This window comes from Pseudopipra pipra, chromosome 29, assembly GCF_036250125.1.
Source record: "Pseudopipra pipra isolate bDixPip1 chromosome 29, bDixPip1.hap1, whole genome shotgun sequence".
Lineage (NCBI taxonomy): Eukaryota > Metazoa > Chordata > Aves > Passeriformes > Pipridae > Pseudopipra > Pseudopipra pipra.
In genome coordinates this window covers 2,188,216-2,210,737 of record NC_087577.1, presented here as the reverse complement: position 1 = coordinate 2,210,737, position 22,522 = coordinate 2,188,216, and the positions used below count along the sequence as shown (strand labels likewise).

Below are 22,522 nucleotides of genomic sequence, written 5' to 3'. Positions count from 1 at the left end.
TTTCTACTCATTCTACTGCAACTGGGCATTTGGGGATGTCTTGAGAGGACAAACCAGCATCAAGTGTCCCGTCTGTCCTGCCAAGGGGGTGTTTGCTCCCACTCTCACCAGCGCCTCGCGTGCCAGCAGCTGCTGAGCCCCCAGGGCTGAGAGCTTGCAGCCCCCACCTTGAGTCTGCGTCTGCCAGGCCGAGGGCAGCGCTGGCAGCTCACCCGTCACCACGGCACGGGCAGCACAGGGTGGAGGGCACAGACCTCGCATAGGCCTCGGCACTTTTTAATTATGTTTAATAAAATGACAGTTTAGCCTGAGCAGATTGCGTGCCACTAGCCTCTGACTGCAGGGGCCGGTTGCTGCTGGATCAGGGGCTGTGTCCCTCCAAGGTGCTGCTACGAAGGTAACCAGGATGCTGTTTATGGTGGCCAGGTTGCTGCCATTACAGCTGTGGTAGTTGGGATGCCATTACAGTAACCGGCATGCAGTTATGGTAACCAGGATGACACCATTCCAGTAACCGGAATGCTATAACAGACTGCCGTTACTGCCATGGTAACCAGGCTGCCTTACTGCCAGGGTATCCAATGGGTGTGGCCCGTGTAGAGGGCAGTAGCAGGGTCCCTGTGGCACCAGCTATGGCAGTGCCAAACAGCCAGAGCTGCTCCCTGCAGGGGGAGAAGGTTGGACAGGGCAGGGGCTGGGAAGGTGGGAGCTGTCCTTGGGCTCCTGGGAGCAAGTGGAGACAGTGGGGTGCCGTGTCCCTTGGTGCAGGTTAAACCCTAGACCCCACAAACGTGCTCTTTGGTTGCAGGTCCAGGAGAAGGGGAGTGCTGGCACAGGGCTGCTGGAGAGGTAGAGCTGGCAAAGAGCCCTAGGGGCCAAACCCCTCATGCTGGGGGTCCGTGGGTGATGGGGGAGACATCCCCGGCCTGCCCACTCTCTGTCTCCACAGCTGTGGGCAGGGGCCCAGGGAGCACCCACGGTGCTGGGCCTCAGCCCACGGGGTGCTGCAGTGGATCATGGAGTCACGGCTGAAGCGGCGCGTGGAGTTGGAGCTGCATCTTGCGGGCAGGGAGCAGGCAGCGGTGAGGCCTGGCATTGGTTGGATGCAGCTGGGTCCTCCCAGCGCTGTGCTGCTGTGGGTGGTTGGGTTGGCCCCCTCATCCTGCTCCACCACGTTCTAGGGGACAGTGTCCCCCAGCACTGGTGAGCCAGGGTGACGCGGAGGTTCAGCACAGCCCCTGTGCCCAGCAGATCCGCCAAGATGCCCTGTACCAACTCTTCCAGGATGAGCATCAGCAGCACCAGCAGGAGCTGAGCCGGCTGGGGAAAGCCTTCTATGTAGAGCGGCTCTGAGTGCTCAGCCCAGCAGGCATCCCCTGGCTTCTGGCTGGGAATAAAACATGTTGAGCAAAATGGGGGCTGTGTCTGCTGCATGTGGGGTGTGGGACAGCCTGGGGCAGTGGTGGGGGGAAGATGCAGCTCATCACGATTCCTGTGGCTGGGGTTCAGACATGTTGCCCGCAACCCTCCACGGGCTGCACCCTGCACACTTGGTCCTGTCCATGGCTGTGCCAGGAGATGGCAGCACGGCCAGCATGCCTTGCCAGCCCCGGTGCTCCGCACTGGGTCCCACTCCTAGCACAGGTCCCGCCGTGCCCTGTCGTGTGCCACGGTGCTCCTGGCCATGTGGCACAGCCCTGCAGCAGCAGGGAGAGAAGCCTGGCTGGGCTGGGTGTGATGCTCCCTGTCCCCACATTCAGGTGCCCCCAGACCCCTGTCTGCTCCCAGCTGGGGGGGACCTGTCCCTGGCCTCCTGTCCCTGCTGCCTGTGCCCGACCTTGGTGTCTCCCAGCCCCAGGGCCCATCAGTGCCTGCCCTGGCTCTGCTTATTGACAGGGCTGGGGGCCGCTGGGCTGGCACCCCCCACCCACAGCCCTTCATTAGCTCAGCTGTCGGGCTGCATCACATCAGCTGCTGCCGCACACGCGCCCCCGGCTCTGGCACCGCTGCCGCCACGTGTGTCCCTGCTGTCCCCACTGCCACCTCACCTTGCGGCCACCCCGTGGGGCCAGAGCCCCTGACTCCCCAGCCCAGGCTGTGCCCCTGTCCTCCCCATGGCACTCAGGGCTCTGGCTGTCCCACATCCTGGCCCACTGATCACCCAAAGCTTGGGCCCCCACAGAGCCCCCAACACCATTCCCGAGGTTGGTGCATCCTGCTGCAGCAAAGCACCCCTGTGGTGTGGGGAGACACATGCCTCCAGCACCCCAAGACACCCCGTGTGCCCTTGTGGCTGGATGTCACCCCCCAGGTCCCAGTGGCCACCCCAGTGTGGGGCAGGGTGCTGCCTCTGTCACACAGCATGAGAGGGGTCACATCCCCAACACGGGTGGGGTGGGGTGACAGCCCCTCCAGCTGCCCCATGGAGGAGACGCTCCTGTGGGTCCCAGCAGCTCTCCCAGAGCAAGGGGATGTGGGGCACAGCCCCCCTGTGCTGATGGGGCCCGTCCTTGGGCAGGGTCGTGCACAGCCCCTAGGTGTCACAGGGCCCGCAGGCCAGGGCTGGCCCCCGGTATCGACAGCCTTGCTAATGATGGGGAGTGTGACCGGAGGCAGGAGCAGGCGGTGCGGGGCCATCGACCGCATTGACCGGCACCGGTCCGCGGAGGGGCAGGGGGATGTCAATGGGTGGTAATTAATGGGAACGAGGCCACGTGTGCAGGGCCGGGGCGCTCGCTGGCTGCATCCCCCCGTCGGGTGCAGCCCAGTGTGGTTATAAACAGCAGCCAGGCGACCCCTGAGCCAGAGCACTGCGGAGCCCCCCAAGCCAGCCCAGGTAAGACGGTGATGGATGTGGGTTTCCCCTGGACCCGGGTGGGCAGCGTGGCCTTCCATGGCATGCTGTGCCGTGTCAGTCCATGGCATGGCTTGCCCTGACATGCCATGCTGGGAGACTGTGCCTGCACTGTCCTGCTTCAGCTTCATCCCAGCCGCAGGACACCTCCTGCTCTGGCAGTGCATCCCGAGCAGCCCAGTGCCGGTGCACTTGCCCGGCAGGCTCCAGGCACTGCGGTGAGGCCAGGTGCTGCCTCCGCAGTGCCCCAGGAGTTATGCCTGGATACCGCATCCCCCCAAGCTCTCAGCCTTTCCTTCTCTCTTTCTCTTGCAGGCAGCTGCGCTGTGGTTCCTCCTGCCTCCGTCTGCCCCTGCCTCTGTCTGATATGTTTGATATTAGGTTGTTTTATTAGAAAACCAACTAAATATCAAACATATTCTTACAGCGCCAGGGATGCCCAGCGCTGACTTGGCCAGATGCTACCTGTGCCCTGCCCTGCACTGGGGGGTCCCTCTGCACCTCATCCTGCAGCCCCTGCCAGCCCTTTCACTGCCGCAATAAAACCTGTCTGCCCGTCTCCATGGTGCTTGAGAGGGGGAGGCCGGAGCTGTCCTGGGGACTGGCGGAGGTTTGGGATGGCAGAGGGGTCACCACTTGCCACCTGTCCCCTTGCTCACGCTGGGGATGATGACAATACAAAGGCCCGTGGCCCCATGCCCACTGCTGGCTCTGCTGCCCTAGCACAGGGGGTTATTTATGGAGGTGCAGCCACTGCTCGGGGCCCTTGGTGGGTGGGCATTGTTCCCCCAGGGCCCTACCCAGGGTGCTACAAGCTGTCACCAGGTCTCTGTTCCCCAGGTCCCTAGGTGCTGACTCCCTTAGCCTCCAAAATCTGTCATTGGGTGGGAGCAGTGAGTCTCTTCCATGGGAGATCCTACACTGACTTATGGGACCTCGAGGCTGGCACGAGGAGGCCATGAATCCCCTGGCTGTGGATGGAGTGCTGCTGCGTGCCCTGAGAATTCCTCCCTGTGCCTCGGGAATCTGCTCCTCCAGCTGCCAACAGCATCCTCTGCCTCAACACCAAGCACCAGCATGGCTGGAGCTGGGCTCAGGGCTCAGCAGGCTCCTGGGGGGTTCTGCCCCTGGTGCCAGGCTCAGTTTGTCCCACTGCTCCCTGCAAAGCCAAACACTCTGGGCCAGGGGCTGCTGCCAAACCCCTGCTCCCAAAATAGCACCAGGCTGAGCTCGCCCTTTTCCATGCCACCCCCAGGCAGGGGTAAATGTCAGCCCAGGGCCACCAAAACACTCTAAGCCCCTGGTGGAGGGCAAACGCGGCAGGGTAAGACTTCGTGCTAGTGCTGCATGGACTCAGCTCAACATCCTGAAGGAGCGCTGGGTGGGAGCACAGTGTCCTCGTGGCACCAGCCAGAGTGTCCTGTTGCATGGGGGGCAGGGGCGCAGCTGGGACAATACAGGACCCCCTGCTCCCAGACCTGCCACTGCTTTTTATAACACTCCAGCTGTCCTCAGGAGCCCAAATAAGGCTGTGGCCACCCGGACCCCCTGGGGCGGACAATGGGTCCTGAGCACAGACTTTTTGGGAAGGCGGGGAGGCGGCTCAGCCCAAGAAAGGCAAAGCCCTCGGGCTGGGCAGAGCTGATAAACAGGCAGTGGGGCACAGGCAGCACAACTGCCCTGTCCACCCCTTGCCAGTCCCGCATTCAGCTACCCGCTGCTGCCTGTGTCCCAGTGAGGATGGAGGCCATCAAGAAGAAGATGCAGATGCTGAAGCTGGACAAGGAGAATGCCCTGGACCGGGCGGAGCAGGCGGAGGCCGAGCAGAAGCAGGCAGAGGAACGGAGCAAACAGGTAGGGCAGGCAGCAGCAGCCCTCAGCCCATGGGTGTTGGGAGGCAGCTTCTGTCTGTGTCAGCTCACCGTGAGCCCAGACTCAACACCCAACACAGACTCTGGCTGAGGTATGAGGGTGCCACAGCTGACACTGTCCTGCAGTTCAAGGGCACCCCAAGGGCTGCCTAGGGCTCAGCCCCTGCCAGTTGGTGGGGTGTGGGAAAAGGACAGACACTGTGGGGCAGTGCTGGTCCCAAGGATGGGGTAGGAGGGATGCTGTGGGGCAGAGCTGAGCCTGGGATGGGGCAGGCAGGGCTCTCTCACAGCGCAGGGGTCCAAAGTGGTGTCCACCTGTGGTGACACCACTGCCCTTCCAGCTGGAGGACGAGCTTGCTGCCATGCAGAAGAAGCTAAAGGGGACAGAGGATGAACTGGACAAATACTCTGAGGCCCTGAAAGATGCCCAGGAGAAGCTGGAGCTGGCAGAGAAGAAGGCAGCGGACGTACGTATGGGGTGCAAGGTGGAAGCTGAGGGCTGCCCTCCCCTCGTTGCCTTCCTGATGGGACTGCAGCCCTTCCCTATGCCTTGGGGACACGGGAAGGTCCCTATGTGGCTCAGTGCATTCCCAGCAAAGCTGTGTGGGTATCTGGGAGCAGAGAATGACCCTGTGAAAGACATGTCCTGAGGGCAGAGCCAGGCAGTGAGCAGCCCCTCAAGAGTGAGACACATGTCCCCAGGAAACTCTGAATCACAGTTGTGGGCAGAGGAGTCGAGCTCCTGAGCAGGAGCAGAAGGAGGAGGAGGAGGAGGAGGAAGAAGAGGGGGAGGAGGATGAAGACAGGTGGAGGTGCATAGGCAGTGTGAGGATTGCAGAGCCCAGCTATTGTCCGCCACTGTTTACAGGAAAACAACGGCACCAGCCGTTCAGGGTTTCACCCACTGGCCGCTCTGCAGCCATCACGAGGCATCTGGCCCTGCTCATCACTTGCCAGGACCTGGCAGCCAGGGGCCACTTCCCCGTGGGGCTGGGATGTCTCAGGTTCCAGCGTTGGGGAGATGCAGCTTTTCCCTCCTGTGAGAGCCAGGAGAAATCCTGCAGCTCCTCTCCCTCGATGGGCAGAGGAGGCAGGAACTGTCCTCTGCCACTGTGCCCACAGGGAAGTGCCTGAGCCCCGGCACAGCACCTGGGCTGCTCTCAGTGGCACATTCTGGCTCCATGCTGGGGGTCAAGGTGTTATTGGGAGCTCTGGAGCCTTTCTGGAACCCTGGGACGCTTGTCACCCTGCAGCTTTGCTTGCAGCTCTCTGTCCCAGCACGGTGGCAGTGCCATCCCTGCACTGGAGTCGGCACATGTTCAATGAGGCATCGCAGAGCTCTGGGATCCCTTTCCCTCCCTCACACCCTTCCTGCTTCCCTCTGCTCCCTGTTGGCATTTTCCTGCTGTCATCACATCCCCACTTGCTTCTTTGTGGATCCGTCTCTGTGTATCTGGAGCCCCTTTTCCTGGCTGCTGCCACCTCAGGGTGGCCCTCAGGGCTGCCCCAGTTTCCCCCTGGTTCCAGGCAGTGGAGGGACTGGATGGGCAGAGCTGCCTCCCAGGTGCCTCCAGTTCCCACCTCATCCCTGGAAACGTGCGTGCTGCACATGCCGCACATGCCAGCCCAGGGAAATGGGGCCCTGCAGCATCCACCTGCCCAGCTGCTGAGGACGTCAGGAAGGAGCAGCTTGAAACCCTTCCCTTCTATCCATGTGCCCGAAGCCCTGCCAAATGGGCTTTGTGGGGAGTGAGGGCAGCAACGGGGCTCGGTGGTGTATTTACTGAGCTTTTGGGGGGCTCCAAGAACCCTCACGGCACCAAGAGACACGGCTCCTGGCTCCAAGGAACACTGATCTTGGCAGTGTTGTCTGCACCATCGTCTGCCCTCAGACTGGAGGGTTCTCACAGGGGCTCAGGCCGTCGAGATGTTGGGGTTTGGCACACGGGAGTAGAGTGGGACCCTGGCAGGCACAGCCCCAGTCCTGGGCAGGAGGAGGGAGAAGGATCTGCCGCAGGGCTGTGGGGTCCTGGGGGTTGCAGTGCCGGAGCTCAGCCCCTGTGGCCCAGCAGTCCCCAAATGTGGCCCGTGGGGCTGAGGGATGGGTGGCACCGAGGAGTCCGGCCCCATGGAGGGGGGCCCGTGTGGGGTCAGGCCTGGCTCCTCTGGGCCCTGTGCTCCCCAACATATGGGGCCGGTCCCAGTGCCCCCACGCCCATATGGGGCAGGTCCCTGTGGACCCAGGTGCCTGCGGTGCAGATCCCGGTGTCCCTCCTGGCCCAGTCCCAGTGCCCCTTTCCCACCAGGTCCGGGTCCCAGTGTCCTTATTCCCGCCTGGTCTTGGTCCCGGTGTCCCTTCCCCACCTGGTCCCAGTCCCACTCCCGGTGTCCCAGGTCCAGGTCCCAATGCCCCAGGCCCCGGTGTGTCCCAATCTCGATGAGTCCCGGTCTCGGTGCCCCAGGCCCCGGCGTGTCCCGGTCCCGGCGTGTCCTGGTCCCGGCGTGTCCCGATCCCGAGGAGTCCCGGTGCCCCAGGCTCCGGTGTGTCCCGATCCCAGAGTGTCCCCGGCTGCGGTGTGTCCCGATCCCGGTGTCCCCACTCGGTCCCGGTGTGTCCTGGTCCCGGTGTGTCCCGATCTCGGTGTCCCCGCCCGGTCCCGGTGCCCCAGGCCCCGGTGTGTGCCGGTGTATCCCGGTGTCCCCGCCCGGTCCCGGTGCCCCCCCCCCCCGTCTCCCCGGTAACGCTCGCGCGGGGCGGGGCGGAAGTGCCGTCAGTTCCGGGCGGCGGGACCGGGCGCGGTCCCGGGGGGTGCGGGGGTGGCGGCGGGGCTGGAGCGGACGGACCGAGCATGGCCGGGGCCACCACCATCGAGGCGGTCAAGCGCAAGATCCAGGTGCTGCAGCAGCAGGCGGACGATGCGGAGGAGCGGGCGGAGCGCCTGCAGCGCGAGGTGGAGGCCGAGCGCCGCAACCGCGAGCAGGTACCGCCGGAGCCGCCCCGCTGGGGCACGGCCGGGGTGGCGGCGCGCCCGGGGCCGGGGGGTCCCGCTCCGAGCCGCAGGGAGCGCCCGCGGGGTCCGCTGCGCCCCGGGGGTCCCGCCCCGTGGCCGGGGGTCTCTCTGGGTCCCTGGGACCTGCCCGTGGTGCTGAGCGGGGACCGGAGCGGGGGGGGGGCCGGCGAGGCGTCGTTTCGCCGTTCCCCGTGTCCCGGGGCTGACCGCGGCCGGGGGGAGGGAGAGGCCCCGGCCATCTTGTGCGGCCCCGAGCCCGGAGCTGTGCGGGTAAGATGGAAGGGAGGAGGGAGCGGGGTCCCTCGGCTACGGCCGGGCAGAAGCCCCTGGAGCATCTCCCGAGCCCCGCATCCTGCTCCCGGGACCGGCAGCCGCGGGGGGAGGCGCAGGGGCTTGGCTGGGATGGCCTGGAAGGAAGGAAGGACGGAGCAACCACGGCAGGATCTGAGCTGGCAGATCCGGGGGACGCCAGCACGGCTGGGGACGGGGATGGGGTGACACAGGCAGCACCTCAGTGTGCCCGGCTCCCTTGGGCCGGGGGCACAGGCAAGGCCGGTGTGTTGTGGGCACAGGGATGGGGTGACACGGGACCAGTCCCGGCTCGAATCCGAACGTGGTTCTCAGTGAATTTGCAGTGACTTTGCTGAAGTTGAGCCCTCTCCCCTCAGTGCCCGAGCTGCGTGTCTGTGACAGCACTGTGTGATTGGGCTCTGCTGCCCAGGCCCATGCAGAAGCTCTTGGGCCTCAGCTGGGCTCTTTTTTCGCAGCCACATAAGGAATTCTCCTTGTAATAGCAGCGTTGTCATGGGAACATGCGTGCTTCTCCCAGCTCCCTGAGCCTCCTTCAGGGGAGCCAACCAGTGCTCCCAGTTTCGCACTGATCCCGGGTCCTAGGGAGCCCTCTTGGATCTCTGTGGGCTGGGGAAGCGATGGTGAGTCCCAAAAGCCGGGGCGAGCTCCTCCCTTGGCTTGCAGGGCTCCAGGTGCTCCCTGGTTCAGGGCTACCTTCCTGAAGGAAGCACAGAGTAACAGGAATGTGCCACTTGCAGCAGGGCTGCCTGGAAGTCACCTGGAAGTTCACCCCGTGGTCCGGGGAAGCCTGACAGTTTTGGCTGCATCCAGGGAGGAGCAGCAGAAGGGGAGGTGTAAGGGCCCTTCTGCAGTGGGGGAGAGGCACTTCCTCAAAAGCAGCTGTGGTTTTTGGGTGGGTTAAGCACTGCCTGCAGGAAGTCAGGGCTAAGTGATGCAGTTCAGAGGGTGAAGAAGCAGAGGCCTGCTGTGCTGGTGAGTCCCCACCCCCTGGGAGAGGAAAAGTGAAAGTTATCCACCTCAACAGCTCGTGTCCCCTTTAATAGGCAAAAGACATGTCAGGCAGTCTCCTTCCCAGTTCTGTTTAAGGTATTGTTGTGTTCCTCTTTGGGCAGACCACTTCCCCCTCAGGCGGGGCAGGTTCTGGCTTTGGGCACCCACAAGGGTGTGGGCCTCTTGGGTGAGGAGTGGGATGTGCCTGCATGGGAGTTCCTCTGCTGCTTGTGCTCTCCCAGCCCAGTCTGGAAATGTGGTAGGGGGTGCCTCAGTGGCAGAAGGAGGGGGAGAGCTCGGACAGCCCCTCTGGGAACTGGATGCAACTGGTGTTGGGCTCCACTGTAACACTGGCGCCTTTCATTGCTCTGCTCCTCCCTCCTCGGCATGGTGAGGAGCAGTGTGTCTGCGTAGGCTGCTTTATTAACATTCAGCTAGGGTATTTCGTGTCTGTCTGGCATGTGCCTGTGCCCAGGTCTCTGTAGAAGATCACAGCACTGCCCTGGAATGACCACAGCCTTGTCTGCCTTTGTCATCCTGTTGGGGACCAGGATTCCGAATTCCCCAGGGGGCTCCAGTGGGGTGTCAGTGTCCCCAGAGCATCTGGGCTCCCCTGGTCTCTCTCTGGGACTAGCATGGATGGGGCTGTGAGAAGGGGCCTTGTGGCTGATCACAGTTGCTGGGAGATGGGACAGCCCCTGATCTCTGCTGGTGTTTCTGTGGTCACATTTCTGGTAAATGCCTGAAGGCTGTCAGCAGTTTCACCAGCTCCTGGTGCCTATGGCTGAACCGAGGTGGCTGTTGCTGGGGAACAGCCTCCTCAACCTGTCTCAGGACTGGAGGAGGCTTTTGCTCCTTCTCTGGATTGTTAGTGACTCACTGTGAGGAAGGAGGCCTCGAGCAGGGCGGGCTCTCTTCTGGGGCTGTGGGCCCCTGGGTTAGGGAGCACTGGTGGCCCACCTAGCCTGCCAGCACCTGACATAGCTTGGCACATCCCTGAACCTGTTAATCCTTCTCACCTTGCTGGTGAGAGGGTTTGCCTCAAGCAATGCTCACTGGCGTCCAGATGTGTGAGTAAACTGACTCTGTGCTAAGTGGCAGCTGTCACCACGCTCTGGCATGGTGGATAAACAGCTGTGATGGATGGCCTGGCAGGATCCCAGCAGCTGCAGAGGCACCCCTTGGCACAAGTCATCTCCTTAGTGTTTATGGCTTAAACTGTCAGGACAGCTCAGGCTGGCAGGGAGAAGGCTGCAGGAGGGCTGCAGCATGGACAAAGCATGCAGGAAGTGTTGTTAAGCTAAACGTGCTGCAGGCATCTGGGAGAGGGGCTGAAGGTTTGCTTAGGGCTCCCATGTTGACCCGATGGCAGAGCTCAGCTGCCCTGCCTGAGCTGCTCAACCTGCACAGGCTGAGTCCCCTCCTCTGCTCCCTCCAGGCTGAGGCAGAAGTGGCATCTTTGAATCGCCGTATCCAGCTGGTAGAGGAGGAGTTGGACCGAGCTCAGGAGCGCCTTGCCACGGCTCTGCAGAAGCTGGAAGAGGCAGAGAAGGCAGCAGATGAGAGCGAAAGGTGAGCAAGGGCTCCTGCTCATGCTCTGTCAAACATCTTGGATATGTTTCTGACTGAGGGCCCAGTGCCATCCAACCTTTTGGGCTTCCCAGAGTGGGGGAAGGAGGTCCCACATCAAGGCTGGATGTGGGAGTCGGTGCCTGCTTACGCAGAGCAGCTAAAACAATGCTGATGGCCTTGAGTGTCTTGGAACCTGAGGCTGCTGATGGCCTTGAATGTCTTGGAACCTGAAGCTAAGGAGCAAGGAAGTGCTGTGTGCTACCATGCATTCCTGCCTCCAAGGGAGGAGAAATAATTGGTTTTGGAGATACCATTGCCTTGTGAAGGTGGGGCAGCTTCTCTTCCTGCAGCCTCTGCCAGCTGGCAGATGTCCCCTGACCTGGCCTCTGATTCAGCGAGTAGTGGTCCCCTTGCAGCTGGCTGATGTGCTTCCTCGGTTGCACACACCATGGTGAGCAGCCCGACCTGGCTGGTGGCCTGCCATGGAGATGGACTTGGCTCTTCCTGCATTCCAGATGGGGAAGTGCTTGACTTGGCTTTGCTGAGTTCCTAAGACAGCCAGGCTTGTTCTTCTCAGCAGCACTGCACTTCCCTTGACCCAGGAGCCCAGTGAGCTGCTGGAGGAATGTTCCAAGGAACAGTCATTTCTGAGCAATTGAGGTTCACATCAGCCCAGCGGTATCTGCCTTCCTGTGCCACCCTCTGCGCTCAGAGGAGTCATGGCTTGTCAGGAAGCACTGTGGTTCCAGGGTAGCGCTGTTAATGCTCTGAAACTCATCTCAGCGCTGGCTTGTCGAGGGTTGTTTTACACACCTCTCCTCCCTGTGCTTACTTCTGGACAGAGGTATGAAAGTCATTGAAAACAGAGCTCTTAAAGATGAGGAGAAGATGGAACTGCAGGAGATCCAGCTCAAGGAAGCCAAGCACATCGCAGAGGAGGCGGACAGGAAGTATGAGGAGGTGAGACTCTTGGGTGCTCTAGTACAGCTGACCTGGGCTAGGAGAGGCAACTCCTCTTCCTGCTGGCAAGGCTTTCCTCAGCAAAGCTCTGTGCAGAGCCTGGCTCTCAGCAGAGCTACATCAGTGCTCTGCTTGGCCAAAAACCTCTGGCAGCTCCAGCAGCTCTTGCAGGCATTCGTTCCCTTCACTGCTGTGCACAGCCTACAAGTGCAAAATCATCCTCCTTCCTCTTGATTCTGATTCTCCCTTCCAGGTTGCTCGGAAACTGGTGATCATAGAGGGAGATCTGGAGCGTACTGAAGAGAGAGCTGAGCTCGCAGAGTCGTGAGTAGTCCACTGGCATGTAACTGGCACATCTGCCTCTGCATGGGAACTAACACTGCATTGCTAACCTTGTTACACAAGGCCTGAAGCACTGGGTGGGTTTAGGTCCTCAGAGGAAAGGGCTGGAAGCACCCTCCTCCTTGAAACAGGATTGGCTCCACTCAGGACAAGGAGTTTGTGATGTGATTTGCCTTGAGCGTAGTTGCTCTGCCCCTTTGCATGGAGACACTCCCCAGTCACAGAGGCCAGAGAACCCTTCTCCCCACAGCATTCACCAGCACTGCTTTGCACGTGCAGTCACGAGATCCTTCACGTAGCCACAGGGCGCAGTGCTTGCCCTAAAGCAGCAGAGGCCTCCTGGGCTGGGGGCTGAAGCAGCACATGGGATGGCTGAGGGCAGAGCTGTGGCTGGTCTCTGGCTTCTGGCTTCTGCAGGTATTTGCAGTAAGCGCTCCAGGCTCCTGCACTGCTGAGCAGCAAGCTGGACTTCCTCTGCTCAGAGCAGAGGCACAGATCCCCTGGTCTTCTTTCACGTGTCCAGATGCTTTAGTTGATCCTTGAGGAGCTGGTCAGGACCTTTCCGTGCTCCGGGCCTTGTCTAACGCAGTTGGTGTGTACGCAGCAGCAGCACTGTGCTTCCTGCCCAGATGTGCATGTTGTGACCATGACTTTTTTGTGTTTCCCCCCACCCCCTTTTTTGCTCTGTGGTGTTGTGGTTTTGGTGCTCCTTTTGACCTTGCCCCCATCTGGCTTGTGCCATTGTGTGACCGTCACTAACAGTCATTGCCGGGAGCTGCAGGAGCAGATCAGAGTGATGGACCAGAACTTGAAGTGTCTGTCTGTTGCCGAAGAAAAGGTACTAACCTTTCCCTTCTTGAACCATTAAACCAGAACTCTTGTGGTCTCCTCACTACGCTCCTCCCGTCAGCTTAACTGCGCCTTTCTCTCTCCTGGAACGTTCTGTCCTCTCTGCCCATGAATATCCCTGTCTGAACAGCTTCCTACTGTACAGCACACTAGACATGCAGCTTCTCCTTGGAGACTCCAGATCTGGCAGAAACCTGTGTCCACATCTTGCTGCTCAGCTTCATGCCCTGTACGTGTGCTGGCAGAATACTTAAAACATGAGCTCGGAGGCAAAAAGGGAGCTTGCTTTCTGCACAAGTGCCTCAAAGCAGGGTTCCATCCAGTCTGATCTCAGACAGTCTCCTAAAGAACTTCCTGGTCTTCCCTGCATGTGGATTCACTTCTTGTCTCCTGTCTTTCCCTCCCACTTCTTCTTTTCCTTTTTCCCCCCCCTTTCTTTACAACACCCCACAGTAAATGTTCCGAGCTGGAGGAGGAGCTGAAGAATGTCACCAACAATCTCAAGTCTCTTGAGGCTCAGGCTGAGAAGGTAGGGCTGCCTGTCCCAGAGCCAGAAACATTGCTGTAGTGCTATAGGAGGGTGTGTGAACAGCAGAGCACCCACTGGGATGGAAATGATGCAACCGCAATCTTAAGCAAGCCAGGAGAGCTGTGCTTGCTCTCCTGGGAGGGCTAATGGATTTCAGCGGAGGGCTGTGGAAGCTGGGGTGCAGGAAGCTTGGCTGCTCTTCCCTGCCTTGGGGCAGACTCCATCAGCCAGGATGTTTAAGGTGCTAAGATGTTATGATGAGAATTTTTCTGTGCCCAGGTTTGTGTTCTGTGCATGATGTGGGACTTGCTACCTGACCCAGTCCTGTTGGACACAGGCAGGGATGTGAACAATTCCCAGTTGGAAGTTTCTGTGGGCATGTGTGCTGCAGTGAGGAGTTTGTCTCCCTCTGTAGCTGTGGGCTTTCTAGAGTGGGAGGTACCTGGGGCTGCTGATTGCTAACTTCTTTTCCACAGTACTCTCAAAAAGAGGATAAATATGAAGAAGAGATAAAGATCCTGACTGATAAACTCAAAGAGGTGAGTGACCATGTCAGGATGGCCCAGCTGGGTAATCTGGCCTCAGCTTGATGGGGAAGAGACATGGAGGATGGGAGACTCCATGTCCTCAAGCTGATGCCCTTTGCTGAAGAGCTGTTGCACTAAGTGGCGTGTTTCCATCTGGCAGGCGGAGACCCGCGCTGAATTTGCTGAACGCTCTGTAGCCAAGCTGGAGAAGACCATTGATGATTTGGAAGGTACATTTTGGTGATAGGAAACCAAGGAATATGTGGTGAGGAGTGAGGAGCTAAGGAAGGCTGTCTCCCAGGTAGCTGGAGAGTGCAGAGGCTGCTGTACTCCTCAGTACTTGGATTATGACCTGACTTGGCCTCCAGGGTGAGGCTTGCAAGAGTCATGCCCTGTGTATGTGCTCTGAAAATAGCTCCCCAGCTGTACTGCAGCAGATCTCAAGCTCCTTTTCCAGACACCTGCTTTATCTAACTGGTAGCTGGTGTGTTTTGGTGGTGATGTCCTCAGGAATGTAACTAGATCCCTATGCTCCAGCTTAATCCAATTTAAGGAGTGGCATAGGAAAGTAACACCTAAACTTGCAGGAATTAGTCACAATAACATCCCTGCATGCAGAAGGTCATGCACATGCTGGCTGCTGCAGACAATGTCCTGCCAGCCAACCACGGGAGTCAGTGAGTCTTGAAACAGCCCCTGTGAAGACTCAGACTCCCCAGTGTTGATCCTGGATCAAGGTTAAATCACCAGCAGCCCCATCCACGAAGTGCGGTGGTCAGCCAGTGCCAAGGATGGGTTCCTTTCCTCCTGCCATTCCTTCACACAATCCTTCAGGAGCACTCCTGAGGCCAGCCATTGCAGAACCTTGCCCCAGGCCGCGGAAGAAGAAGGTTCCAGCTGCCTCCCTTAAATCTGGGGCTGTGGCCAGATTTTCCTATGGATTGCTGTGTCTGGAGTGGTGGTGCTGGTAAACCAAATCCCTTACAGGCCTTCTGCCTTGACCGCAGGTGTGCCTTTGTGGTCTTATAGTGCCAGGTCTTGGAGATACAAAGCCCCATCCTACTGTCTGGAGCTTTATTATCTAGAAATAGCAGTGGTGTCAGCTGAGCTGTTCCAGAACCGCAGCCAAGCAGCAATCTGAGCTACCTCATGATCCAGGGCAAACTGCTATGGGGAACTGCAAAAACTCCACCACATCCCTGCGTACTCCCCTCAAAACCTGTTAATTGAGAGTTGGCTTTGGTCTCCAGCCTTGCTGCTGAAGTGACCTAGTTTGTGACAACTGACAGAGCTCCCCAGGCTCTGTGAGGCTGTTAACAGCATGACCAGCTGTACTGTAGCCCAGGCAGCCCGAGCTGCAGCAGCCTGTGCTGGCTCTGCAGGGCTCAGGAGTGCATCAGCACAGCTCCAGGCCCGCCCCTCCCCAGAGGCCATGAGCTGCCTGGCTGCTCCATTATCTGATGGAGAACACCAGTGTGGCTGGTCTGTTCCACTTGCCCTGCCTCACTGCCTCCTGCAGGATAGGAATTCCTTCTGATGCCCAGCTCTATTACGTGACTGACTTCTCCCAAGCCAGTCTTTGCATTGAGACACAAGGTGAGAAGAAAGCACCTCGATTGATCAGTGCCCTCCCTAGGTGGAGCAAGCTTCTCCTTAAGTGGATGAAGTTGCCCTTCCCTGCTGCTCCTCCTGTCACTGGTTCCTGCTGGCCTAGCTGGGCAACTTGTTTTTACAAGCTAATGTGGTTTGAGTGCTTGGCTCAGCTCCTCTTAGAGCTGGATTGTAATCCTGGAAGGCACTTGCTGGTCAGATTGTCCTCAGGCTGCTGGAGCCCTCCTGTTTATTGTTGCGGACGAGCACAGAGTCCCGAGAGCTCCACATTTGACTTAATTTTCTTCTGTTCTTGAGTCCCACCTGCTTTTCCTGCCCCAGAGTGTTGGAAGAACTCCTCTGCCTTCCCTCATTGTTTCCATTTTGTTCTCCTCCTAAACCTCTTCTAGATGAGCTCTATGCCCAGAAACTGAAGTACAAAGCAATTAGTGAGGAACTGGACCACGCCCTGAATGACATGACTTCCATGTAAATATGAGCTGGCTGGCGTTTGCCTCTCGCTTCAGCAGCCTGGGCTGCCAGCGCTTGCTTGGTTTGCTGTGGTTTCTGTAGTTGGAGAGTCGGCGGCGCTTGTGCCGTCCCAGGTTACTTCTACAGATCTGCCCAAGGCGCCCCAGCATGCCGTCCTCTAACTCTAGGTCCTCGTGATCTGCATGTGTAACCAAGTGCTGTGCTGGCCTGAAAGGGTTCTGACTTGAACTCCTGGAGTGCAATTCCCAGTCCTGCTGGGAAAGGCTTCCTGAGGTAAAGCAGCTTTGTTGTCTGCTGGAGCCACTGGGCCATGGTCTCGGGATTCCTTCAGGAAGAGGCTGTGGATAGCGCTCAAGTGGATTCCTTAGGAATTGCCACAACAGGCTTGAGATGGGCTGGATCATGAACTGATCTGTGGAAGTAGCTGAACTCATGTGTTTCTGCAACTTTGCTCCTCAGCTTTGTGTTCAGATCTGCAGTGGGTGCTGCTCTAACAGCTGCTCTGCGTGGTCCTTGCACTAACCCAGGAGAGGATGGGGTCCTCACCCCTCAGAGAAGAGCCTTAACATGAGTGTCCCAAAGCTGCCTCAGCAGAGTTTGCTGTGCACAAACACTGAAGCTTCTCTTAAAATTAGTGTCTCCTTCTGTCTCACACAGATAAGTCTTGCGATTCCAAACTCCACTTTGGATTTGTCTCTCTGCTTGGTGGCTTGATCTACATCTGCACTCTGCATTCACGCTCTCTTCATCTCACTTTGAATTCCAGTACCTTTTTCCAGTTACTGTGCACAGGGCATCCCTGGGAAAGGGTGCTGTAAAGACACTGAAGCTTGACAGCAGCAGCAGCCCCCCAGTTCTGCTGCTCTTGCTCCCAAACAAAGCTCCCTCTGTGTGACCTGATGTGCCAGACACAGCCTGCTCTGAGGGGCTGCCCTTTCTGTGTCGGGGGAGCTGGGAGGATGTTGTTCTCATCTGCATATCTTGTGTGGAGCCATAAAGCTCCTTTTGTATTTCTGTTGCCTCTTGCTCGAGCATGATGTCACCTTTTTTAAGGAAAACAGTTCTTATATAAATGGAACAGAATGGCTGGTGCTTTTGAGAAGTGGGATTCTAGTGACCACTCGCTGCTTTAACAATGTTTCAGCATTGCCTTCAAACTAGTATCACCTTCAGTGGAACACAGACCTCACTAGCATGCTGGATTTTCCCTTGCGTTGTGTTGCTGGCTCCCAGATGCAATGGCAGCACTGCAGACGGGGCCTGTGGGGTCAAACGGGAGGCTGGGGGTTGCAGCAGGAGACTCTGGAGCTGTGCCTGACTGAAGACACTCCTCATTCGTGCCTGCTCTGGAGTGCTCACCAGCACCAGTTGCCAAGCACTGGCTTGCAGTGGGAGGTCACACACCTGGTAGTCACTAGGCCAGGGCGTGGAAGCCAATAAATATTGCATGAGCTCTGGCTGGTCTCCCTCGGGGCAGGACTGGTTTGGGTGTGAGGCTCTGCCTGTGCGAAGGGAGGGATGTGAGGCCCCTTGCTTCAGGAATGAGGAGGCACTGCAGCAGGGCTGTGAGCACCCGAGCCAGGGAACCCATGTTTTGTAGAACCCTCCCCTTGCTGTGCAGGGGCTGAGGGCAGCAGGATCTTTCTGGGAGCGTGGCATGGAGCTCTCCACTGGGCACTGCCACTGGGCTGTGAGCACCTGGCGCGTGTCACTGCTGAGCTGTTGCTCGTTGTGTGGTATGATAAACACTGGTCAGCCTGTGGTAACGGTATGTGCTGCCTCGTGGGGGCTGCTCAAATACTTTTTCCTTTTTGGATTGGTTCATCTGCCACAGTGCCCGAAGAGCCCTTCGTGAGCAGAGTTCTGGTGACACAGGACACCTGCCGTGTTTTTCTCAGGTTTGTGCCCCTCTGTTCTCCACACGACAGCACTGGCAGTCAGGATAGTCCAGGCATGCCCCAACCTGTTCTCACTCTGTCTTTGGTGCCAGGTCTGGGTGGGGAAGGAGGGAGCATTCCTGTAAGGAATTTCAAAGTATGGTGTGACTCTCCTGGGATGTGAGGCAGTAACTGTGCCCTGTAAGCACAAAGCAAGAACCTAGAACTCCTCAGTAACCCAACTGCAGCTGGAATTTGGGGGTCTGGGTCCCGTGGGAGGGGCAGGGCTTCTGTCAGTGTAGAGGCTTCCAGCCTGGTGTTCCATTGTCAGCTGTTGAGACAACGGGGCCTCATCTGTGTCGGTCAGTCTCTGCAGGGAGGGTATCAGATGATGGACCAGGTTCTGCTCAGTGGTGCCCAGCAATAGGACAAGAGGCAATGGGCAGGAACTGATGCCCAGGAAGTTCCACCTGGACATGAGGAAAAACTCCTTTCTTGTTTGGGTGACCAAGCACTGGCATGGGCTGTGCAGAGAGGGTGTGGGAGTCTCCCTCGCTGGAGATACTCCAGAACCGTCTGGATGCAATCCTGTGCTGTGGATGGCCCTGCTGGAGTAGGGAGGTTGGACCAGATGACCCACTATGGTCCCTTCCAGTCTCACCCATTCTGTGATTCTTACTGGGTGGAAGATGGCAGCCTGCCCTTGAGAAGTGCCTCTCTCCTCACGGGGAGGTCCTGTTGTGTTTGACTCATGCTGTGGAGAGCTGGTGGCTTTGCACAGTGGTGTTCCAAGTGATGTTATCTGAGGCTGGGCTGTGGCAGGGCCTTTTCCTGCTCGTCTGGATAGAATCCACGCTGGGTGGCGGGTGGGTGGGTGCCCTGGGAGGTTTTGGAGGCATCTGGTCTGACTGGATTGCTGGGCTTGTACAGGCTGGTTGCTGTGAGCTGGGCTGTGACTTGGGAGTGCTGCAAATGCAGATTAGCTGACCAGCAGGGCCGGGTCCTGGGGCTCCCTCAATGGCGGGGATGGCTGGTGAGGCTGCCCTGGGGCTGGGCAGAGAGGAGAGCAGGCCTAACACTGGGAGTAGCAGCCTAGGCAAACATTCCATGTGGGGGAGCTGTTCCTGAGGTCTGGGAAAGGTCATGCATGCCAAACACTCCAGTTTTCTCCCTTGTGCAGGTGGATTATCAGGTCCCTGTCCACAGGCAGCAATGCTTGCTTTAAAGCTGTGAGCTGTTACACCAACTGACAGTCACTGGTCCTTCTGAGCACAGTTCACTCCCATCCTCTGCTGCTCTGGGGACCCAGGACCAGCCCAGATCACCTGGGGCTGGAGGCTGGCATCAGGGTGCCCAGCCAACCTCAGCGTGGAGCTGCTCCTCTGAAGCCAGCGTGGAGCCAGAGTCCTTAGCAGCAGTAGTAGCTGTTGTGCAAGGTGTGGGCCAGGATGGGGTGGGTGTACCCACAACTACCCTCAACTTCCGGATTGTGGTGGGACAGAAATCACTGGCTTCTCTGGCTCTGCCTTGGTCCCTTGGTGTCTTTAAAGAAGGGACAATCAATCAGCATTACTGCCCTCTCCTACAGAGTGAGGTGCAGCTGGAGCAGGTCCTGAGGACTGAGAGAAGCTGAGGGTGAGGCTGAAGGTGAACTTCCCCCTCTGTGTGTGGGTGTCGCTCTGGAGAGACCGGGCTGAAACCCTGGGGATGGCAATGTGCTTTGACTGTTCCATGTGAATCAGTTGACTGTCTGGAATCACCAGCTAGATCTTGTTCAAGAGCAAAATATTCCTTGGTTGAAAGCAATGAGGAATGGTGTAGCTCCCCTTCAGAGGGTGCCCAGGACCTCCTAGTACAAGGATTTGAGGAGAAACCCAAGGCCCAAGCCCAAGGCTGTGCTCTAGGCTTGCTGCTTGGGCACAGGCAGCACACTGTGTGTGTCACTGCAGTTGGTGCTGGTCAGTTCTGCCAGGCTGGAAGCTGTTGTGTAAGCATTTTTCACTGCCTGGAATTCCCCTAAATGCAGGAATTGGAGCTGTCAGGCTGGGAGGACCCTGCCTGTGCAGATGGGCAGAGAGAGATGCTGAATGGGCTCTCTGTGGTGGCCAGTTGTGCCAGGACATTGGCCACCCAGCTCTGAGAGATGATAGGTCCTGGGAGGGGACCAAACTGGTTCTCCCTTTCCTGGAACTGCTCATGAACACATGTGCTGGGCATGAGCCTCGAGGACGCGTGTGGCTGCTGGACCCCTGTGGGGCTGTAAGGCTAGGGACTGGAGAGCCATGGCTGCAGAGACAAGCACCAGCTTGTGTCCTGCTCATGTAGTTCTTCTGGGGCAGATCTAAAAGAGGAGCCTGCACTCCAGAACTTTCTCTGTCCTGTACTAGAAGCAGTTGCTGCCTTCAGTCCTGTCTGGTCTGAGTGGTTGGTGTGGTACCAGGTGTGTTCTCAGAGGATGGTCCTCCAGGGATGAGGTGCTGTCATCCTTGGTTCTCCTGGTGTCCTTGTCCCACTGTGCAGACCCTGTCAATCCTACTGCAGTGTGGTGTGGCTCCCTCTGGAAGCTACTCCTGGTTCAGCTGTGGTAGGACTTGTTTCTGCAACGTGCTACACAGGCTTAAAGCACATCCCAGGTCTCTGTCCTTACTGGGGTCCAGCCCAGCCTGCAGGCTCGTCTTCTGGTGTCTCCTTTTCCTTTCTTTGCCTTTGCACATCCTTGGCAGCACTTCCACTTCTGTCCACATTTGGTTTCCTCTGTGATCTTCCTGAGCTGAAGCACAAATTAGAGAAAGACAAACCTTTGTTCTTTCCAGCTTCACCTGAGAATAGCCCAGGCCATCCTTGGATGGAGACAAGCTTGTTTGATGTGCTCATCCTGGTGCTCTACTAACCTTCCCTTTCTCTCTTTTTCTCTCTTCTTGTTTCCCTCATCCTGTCACTGCTGCAGAGCGCCTGTACAGCCAGCTTGAGAAAAACCGCCTGCTCTCTAATGAGCTGAAGTTAACGCTGCATGATCTGTGTGACTGAGAAGGGGCTCACTAATCCCATAAATGAGCTTATTGCAACCACCAGTGCTGTGGACCACAGTGAAATCTGATCATTAAGACTGGCAGACTTGCGAATTTTATGCAATTGCCGCTTTTTAATGGGGCACTTGAATTCATCCTATAATTTATTTAAGCATTTTTTTGACATATAAAGGTAAACTCTGTTCTTGGTGAAGTAACCCCCAGACTTGGCTGGTTTTTGAGCGGTCTTGTTTGCTTGTCCAGGGGGTCCTGCCTGGCTCCTCCATGGAACCAGAATGGCTGCACCCCTGAAATGAGGGGTGGGGTGAAGTTAGGCTTATGTCTGCTTGAAGCTGCTACAACTGAATTTGTGACTAGGTAAATGACTGTAGGATTTCTGATGCATGGAATGATGGCTTCTGCCAATAAATGACTGACCTTGTAGTCTGTGAGACACTGCACACCTGTAGTGTGTTCCTATCTAGGGGAGTCCTAACCGAGAAGGTGTAGGGTAGCAGTCATTTCCCGGGCCTGACCCCAATGCAGCTGCAGAGCCCTGGGAGGGTTGGGAAGGCTCATGGATATCTTGGCAGCAAGTCCCAAAATGCACAGCCCAAAGCTGTGTCCTGAGTGCCTGCAGAGTGTGTTTAAGCGCTGCCATTGCTCATGCTCGAGGAAGACTGTTCTCTCTCTGTGCACAATTTCTGACTCTGGGGAGGTTGGGAGTGGCTTTGGGAATCTGCCTGTACCTAAAGGACATTTTTCAACAGCCTGTCTATCCAGTGTCCCAGCGTGTGGATGTCTCCAGTGATATGGGTGGGCTCACCTTTGGAGTAAAGCCTACCTAGAGCACTAGCTGCTGATCTGCTCTCCTCCTGGCTTAAGGAACATGTGAGAATTGACTGCACAGCTGCCTGTAGTCTCGGGCAGGGTGCAGCTCCCTTGCTCCTTGCTCTCTGCCTGTTACTGCCCCAGCCCCTGCCCCGCTGCCCTCCAGGCTGGCGGTCTGCTCCCTGCTGCTGGGCTTGGCATCCCTGCCCTGTGCTGAGGGAAGGGGATCATAGCCACCTTCTAGGGGTGATTTCCAAGTGTGTGTTGCTCTCAGGGTGCCTTGCTGGGCCATGTGGGTCAGCTGTGGAGGTGTGGAAGCCCTGGGGAGAGCTGGCTGCAGTTGGAGGCACCTGCATGTGAGACACTGCCTAGGGCTCTGGCTGAAGGCACACCATGACTGTGCTGACTGGGAGCACCAGCAGTGTGAGAGGCAAGGGCTACACACAAGCCAGGTAACCTCAGAGCTTCCAGCTGCACCCAGCCAGTTACTCTGGCCCGAGGATCGCTGCGTGCAGGGAAGGGGCTGGCACAAGCTTTCTGTGGCAAAGGAGTTTTGGTTGTCTGACACTGCTTTGTAACTCTCAACTCTTGCTTTCTGCCAGATAAACTGAAATCCACCAAAGAGGAGCATCTCTGCACGCAAAGAATGCTGGACCAGACCCTGCTAGACCTGAACGAGATGTAATAGATCCCTGCCACCGCCTCCGCCACGCGATGCCAGGCGCCGGCCCAGCTGCTGCTGCCCTCTAACCCTGGGGACCAGAGTTTACGTTCTGTTGCCAACTTGACCAAACACAAATCTCCTTTGCCCCAGGGTTAAAGGCCACCAGGTTGGGCAGAGCTTCAAACAGCATCATTAAGGGAAATAAACAATGCAATAATGTTTGGGGAGCATGTTTGAGATGTA

General features: G+C 57.9%; 2 protein-coding genes across 25 annotated transcripts; both read left to right on the top strand.

The window, feature by feature from the left end:
• Positions 1–448: 448 nt before the first annotated feature.
• CFAP141 (cilia and flagella associated protein 141) lies at positions 449–1,420 on the top strand. Its single transcript, XM_064638552.1, is given in 5 exon segments — positions 449–562; positions 565–677; positions 809–849; positions 950–1,082; positions 1,252–1,420. Coding segments are annotated over 5 exon segments (405 nt in total). The 5' UTR covers positions 449–546; the 3' UTR covers positions 1,354–1,420.
• A 3,071-nt stretch (positions 1,421–4,491) lies between these two features.
• Positions 4,492–22,522, top strand: TPM3 (tropomyosin 3). Of its 24 annotated transcripts, none has more exons than XM_064638516.1 (12): positions 4,492–4,708; positions 5,067–5,192; positions 10,477–10,610; positions 11,453–11,570; positions 11,824–11,894; positions 12,675–12,750; positions 13,767–13,829; positions 13,978–14,047; positions 15,818–15,896; positions 17,734–17,797; positions 21,555–21,675; positions 22,218–22,522. In XM_064638516.1, exons 1-11 carry the CDS (start codon positions 4,595–4,597, stop codon positions 21,630–21,632), a joined length of 993 nt encoding a protein of 330 aa, XP_064494586.1. In that variant the 5' UTR covers positions 4,492–4,594; the 3' UTR covers positions 21,633–21,675; positions 22,218–22,522. The 24 variants fall into 24 exon arrangements, 22 of the variants coding, with proteins under 22 accessions (XP_064494586.1, XP_064494594.1, XP_064494592.1 ...); XM_064638515.1 differs by lacking the exon at positions 12,675–12,750 and adding an exon at positions 13,215–13,290 and having other exon boundaries at positions 4,497–4,708; XR_010425552.1 differs by lacking the exons at positions 12,675–12,750; positions 17,734–17,797 and adding an exon at positions 13,215–13,290 and having other exon boundaries at positions 4,499–4,708.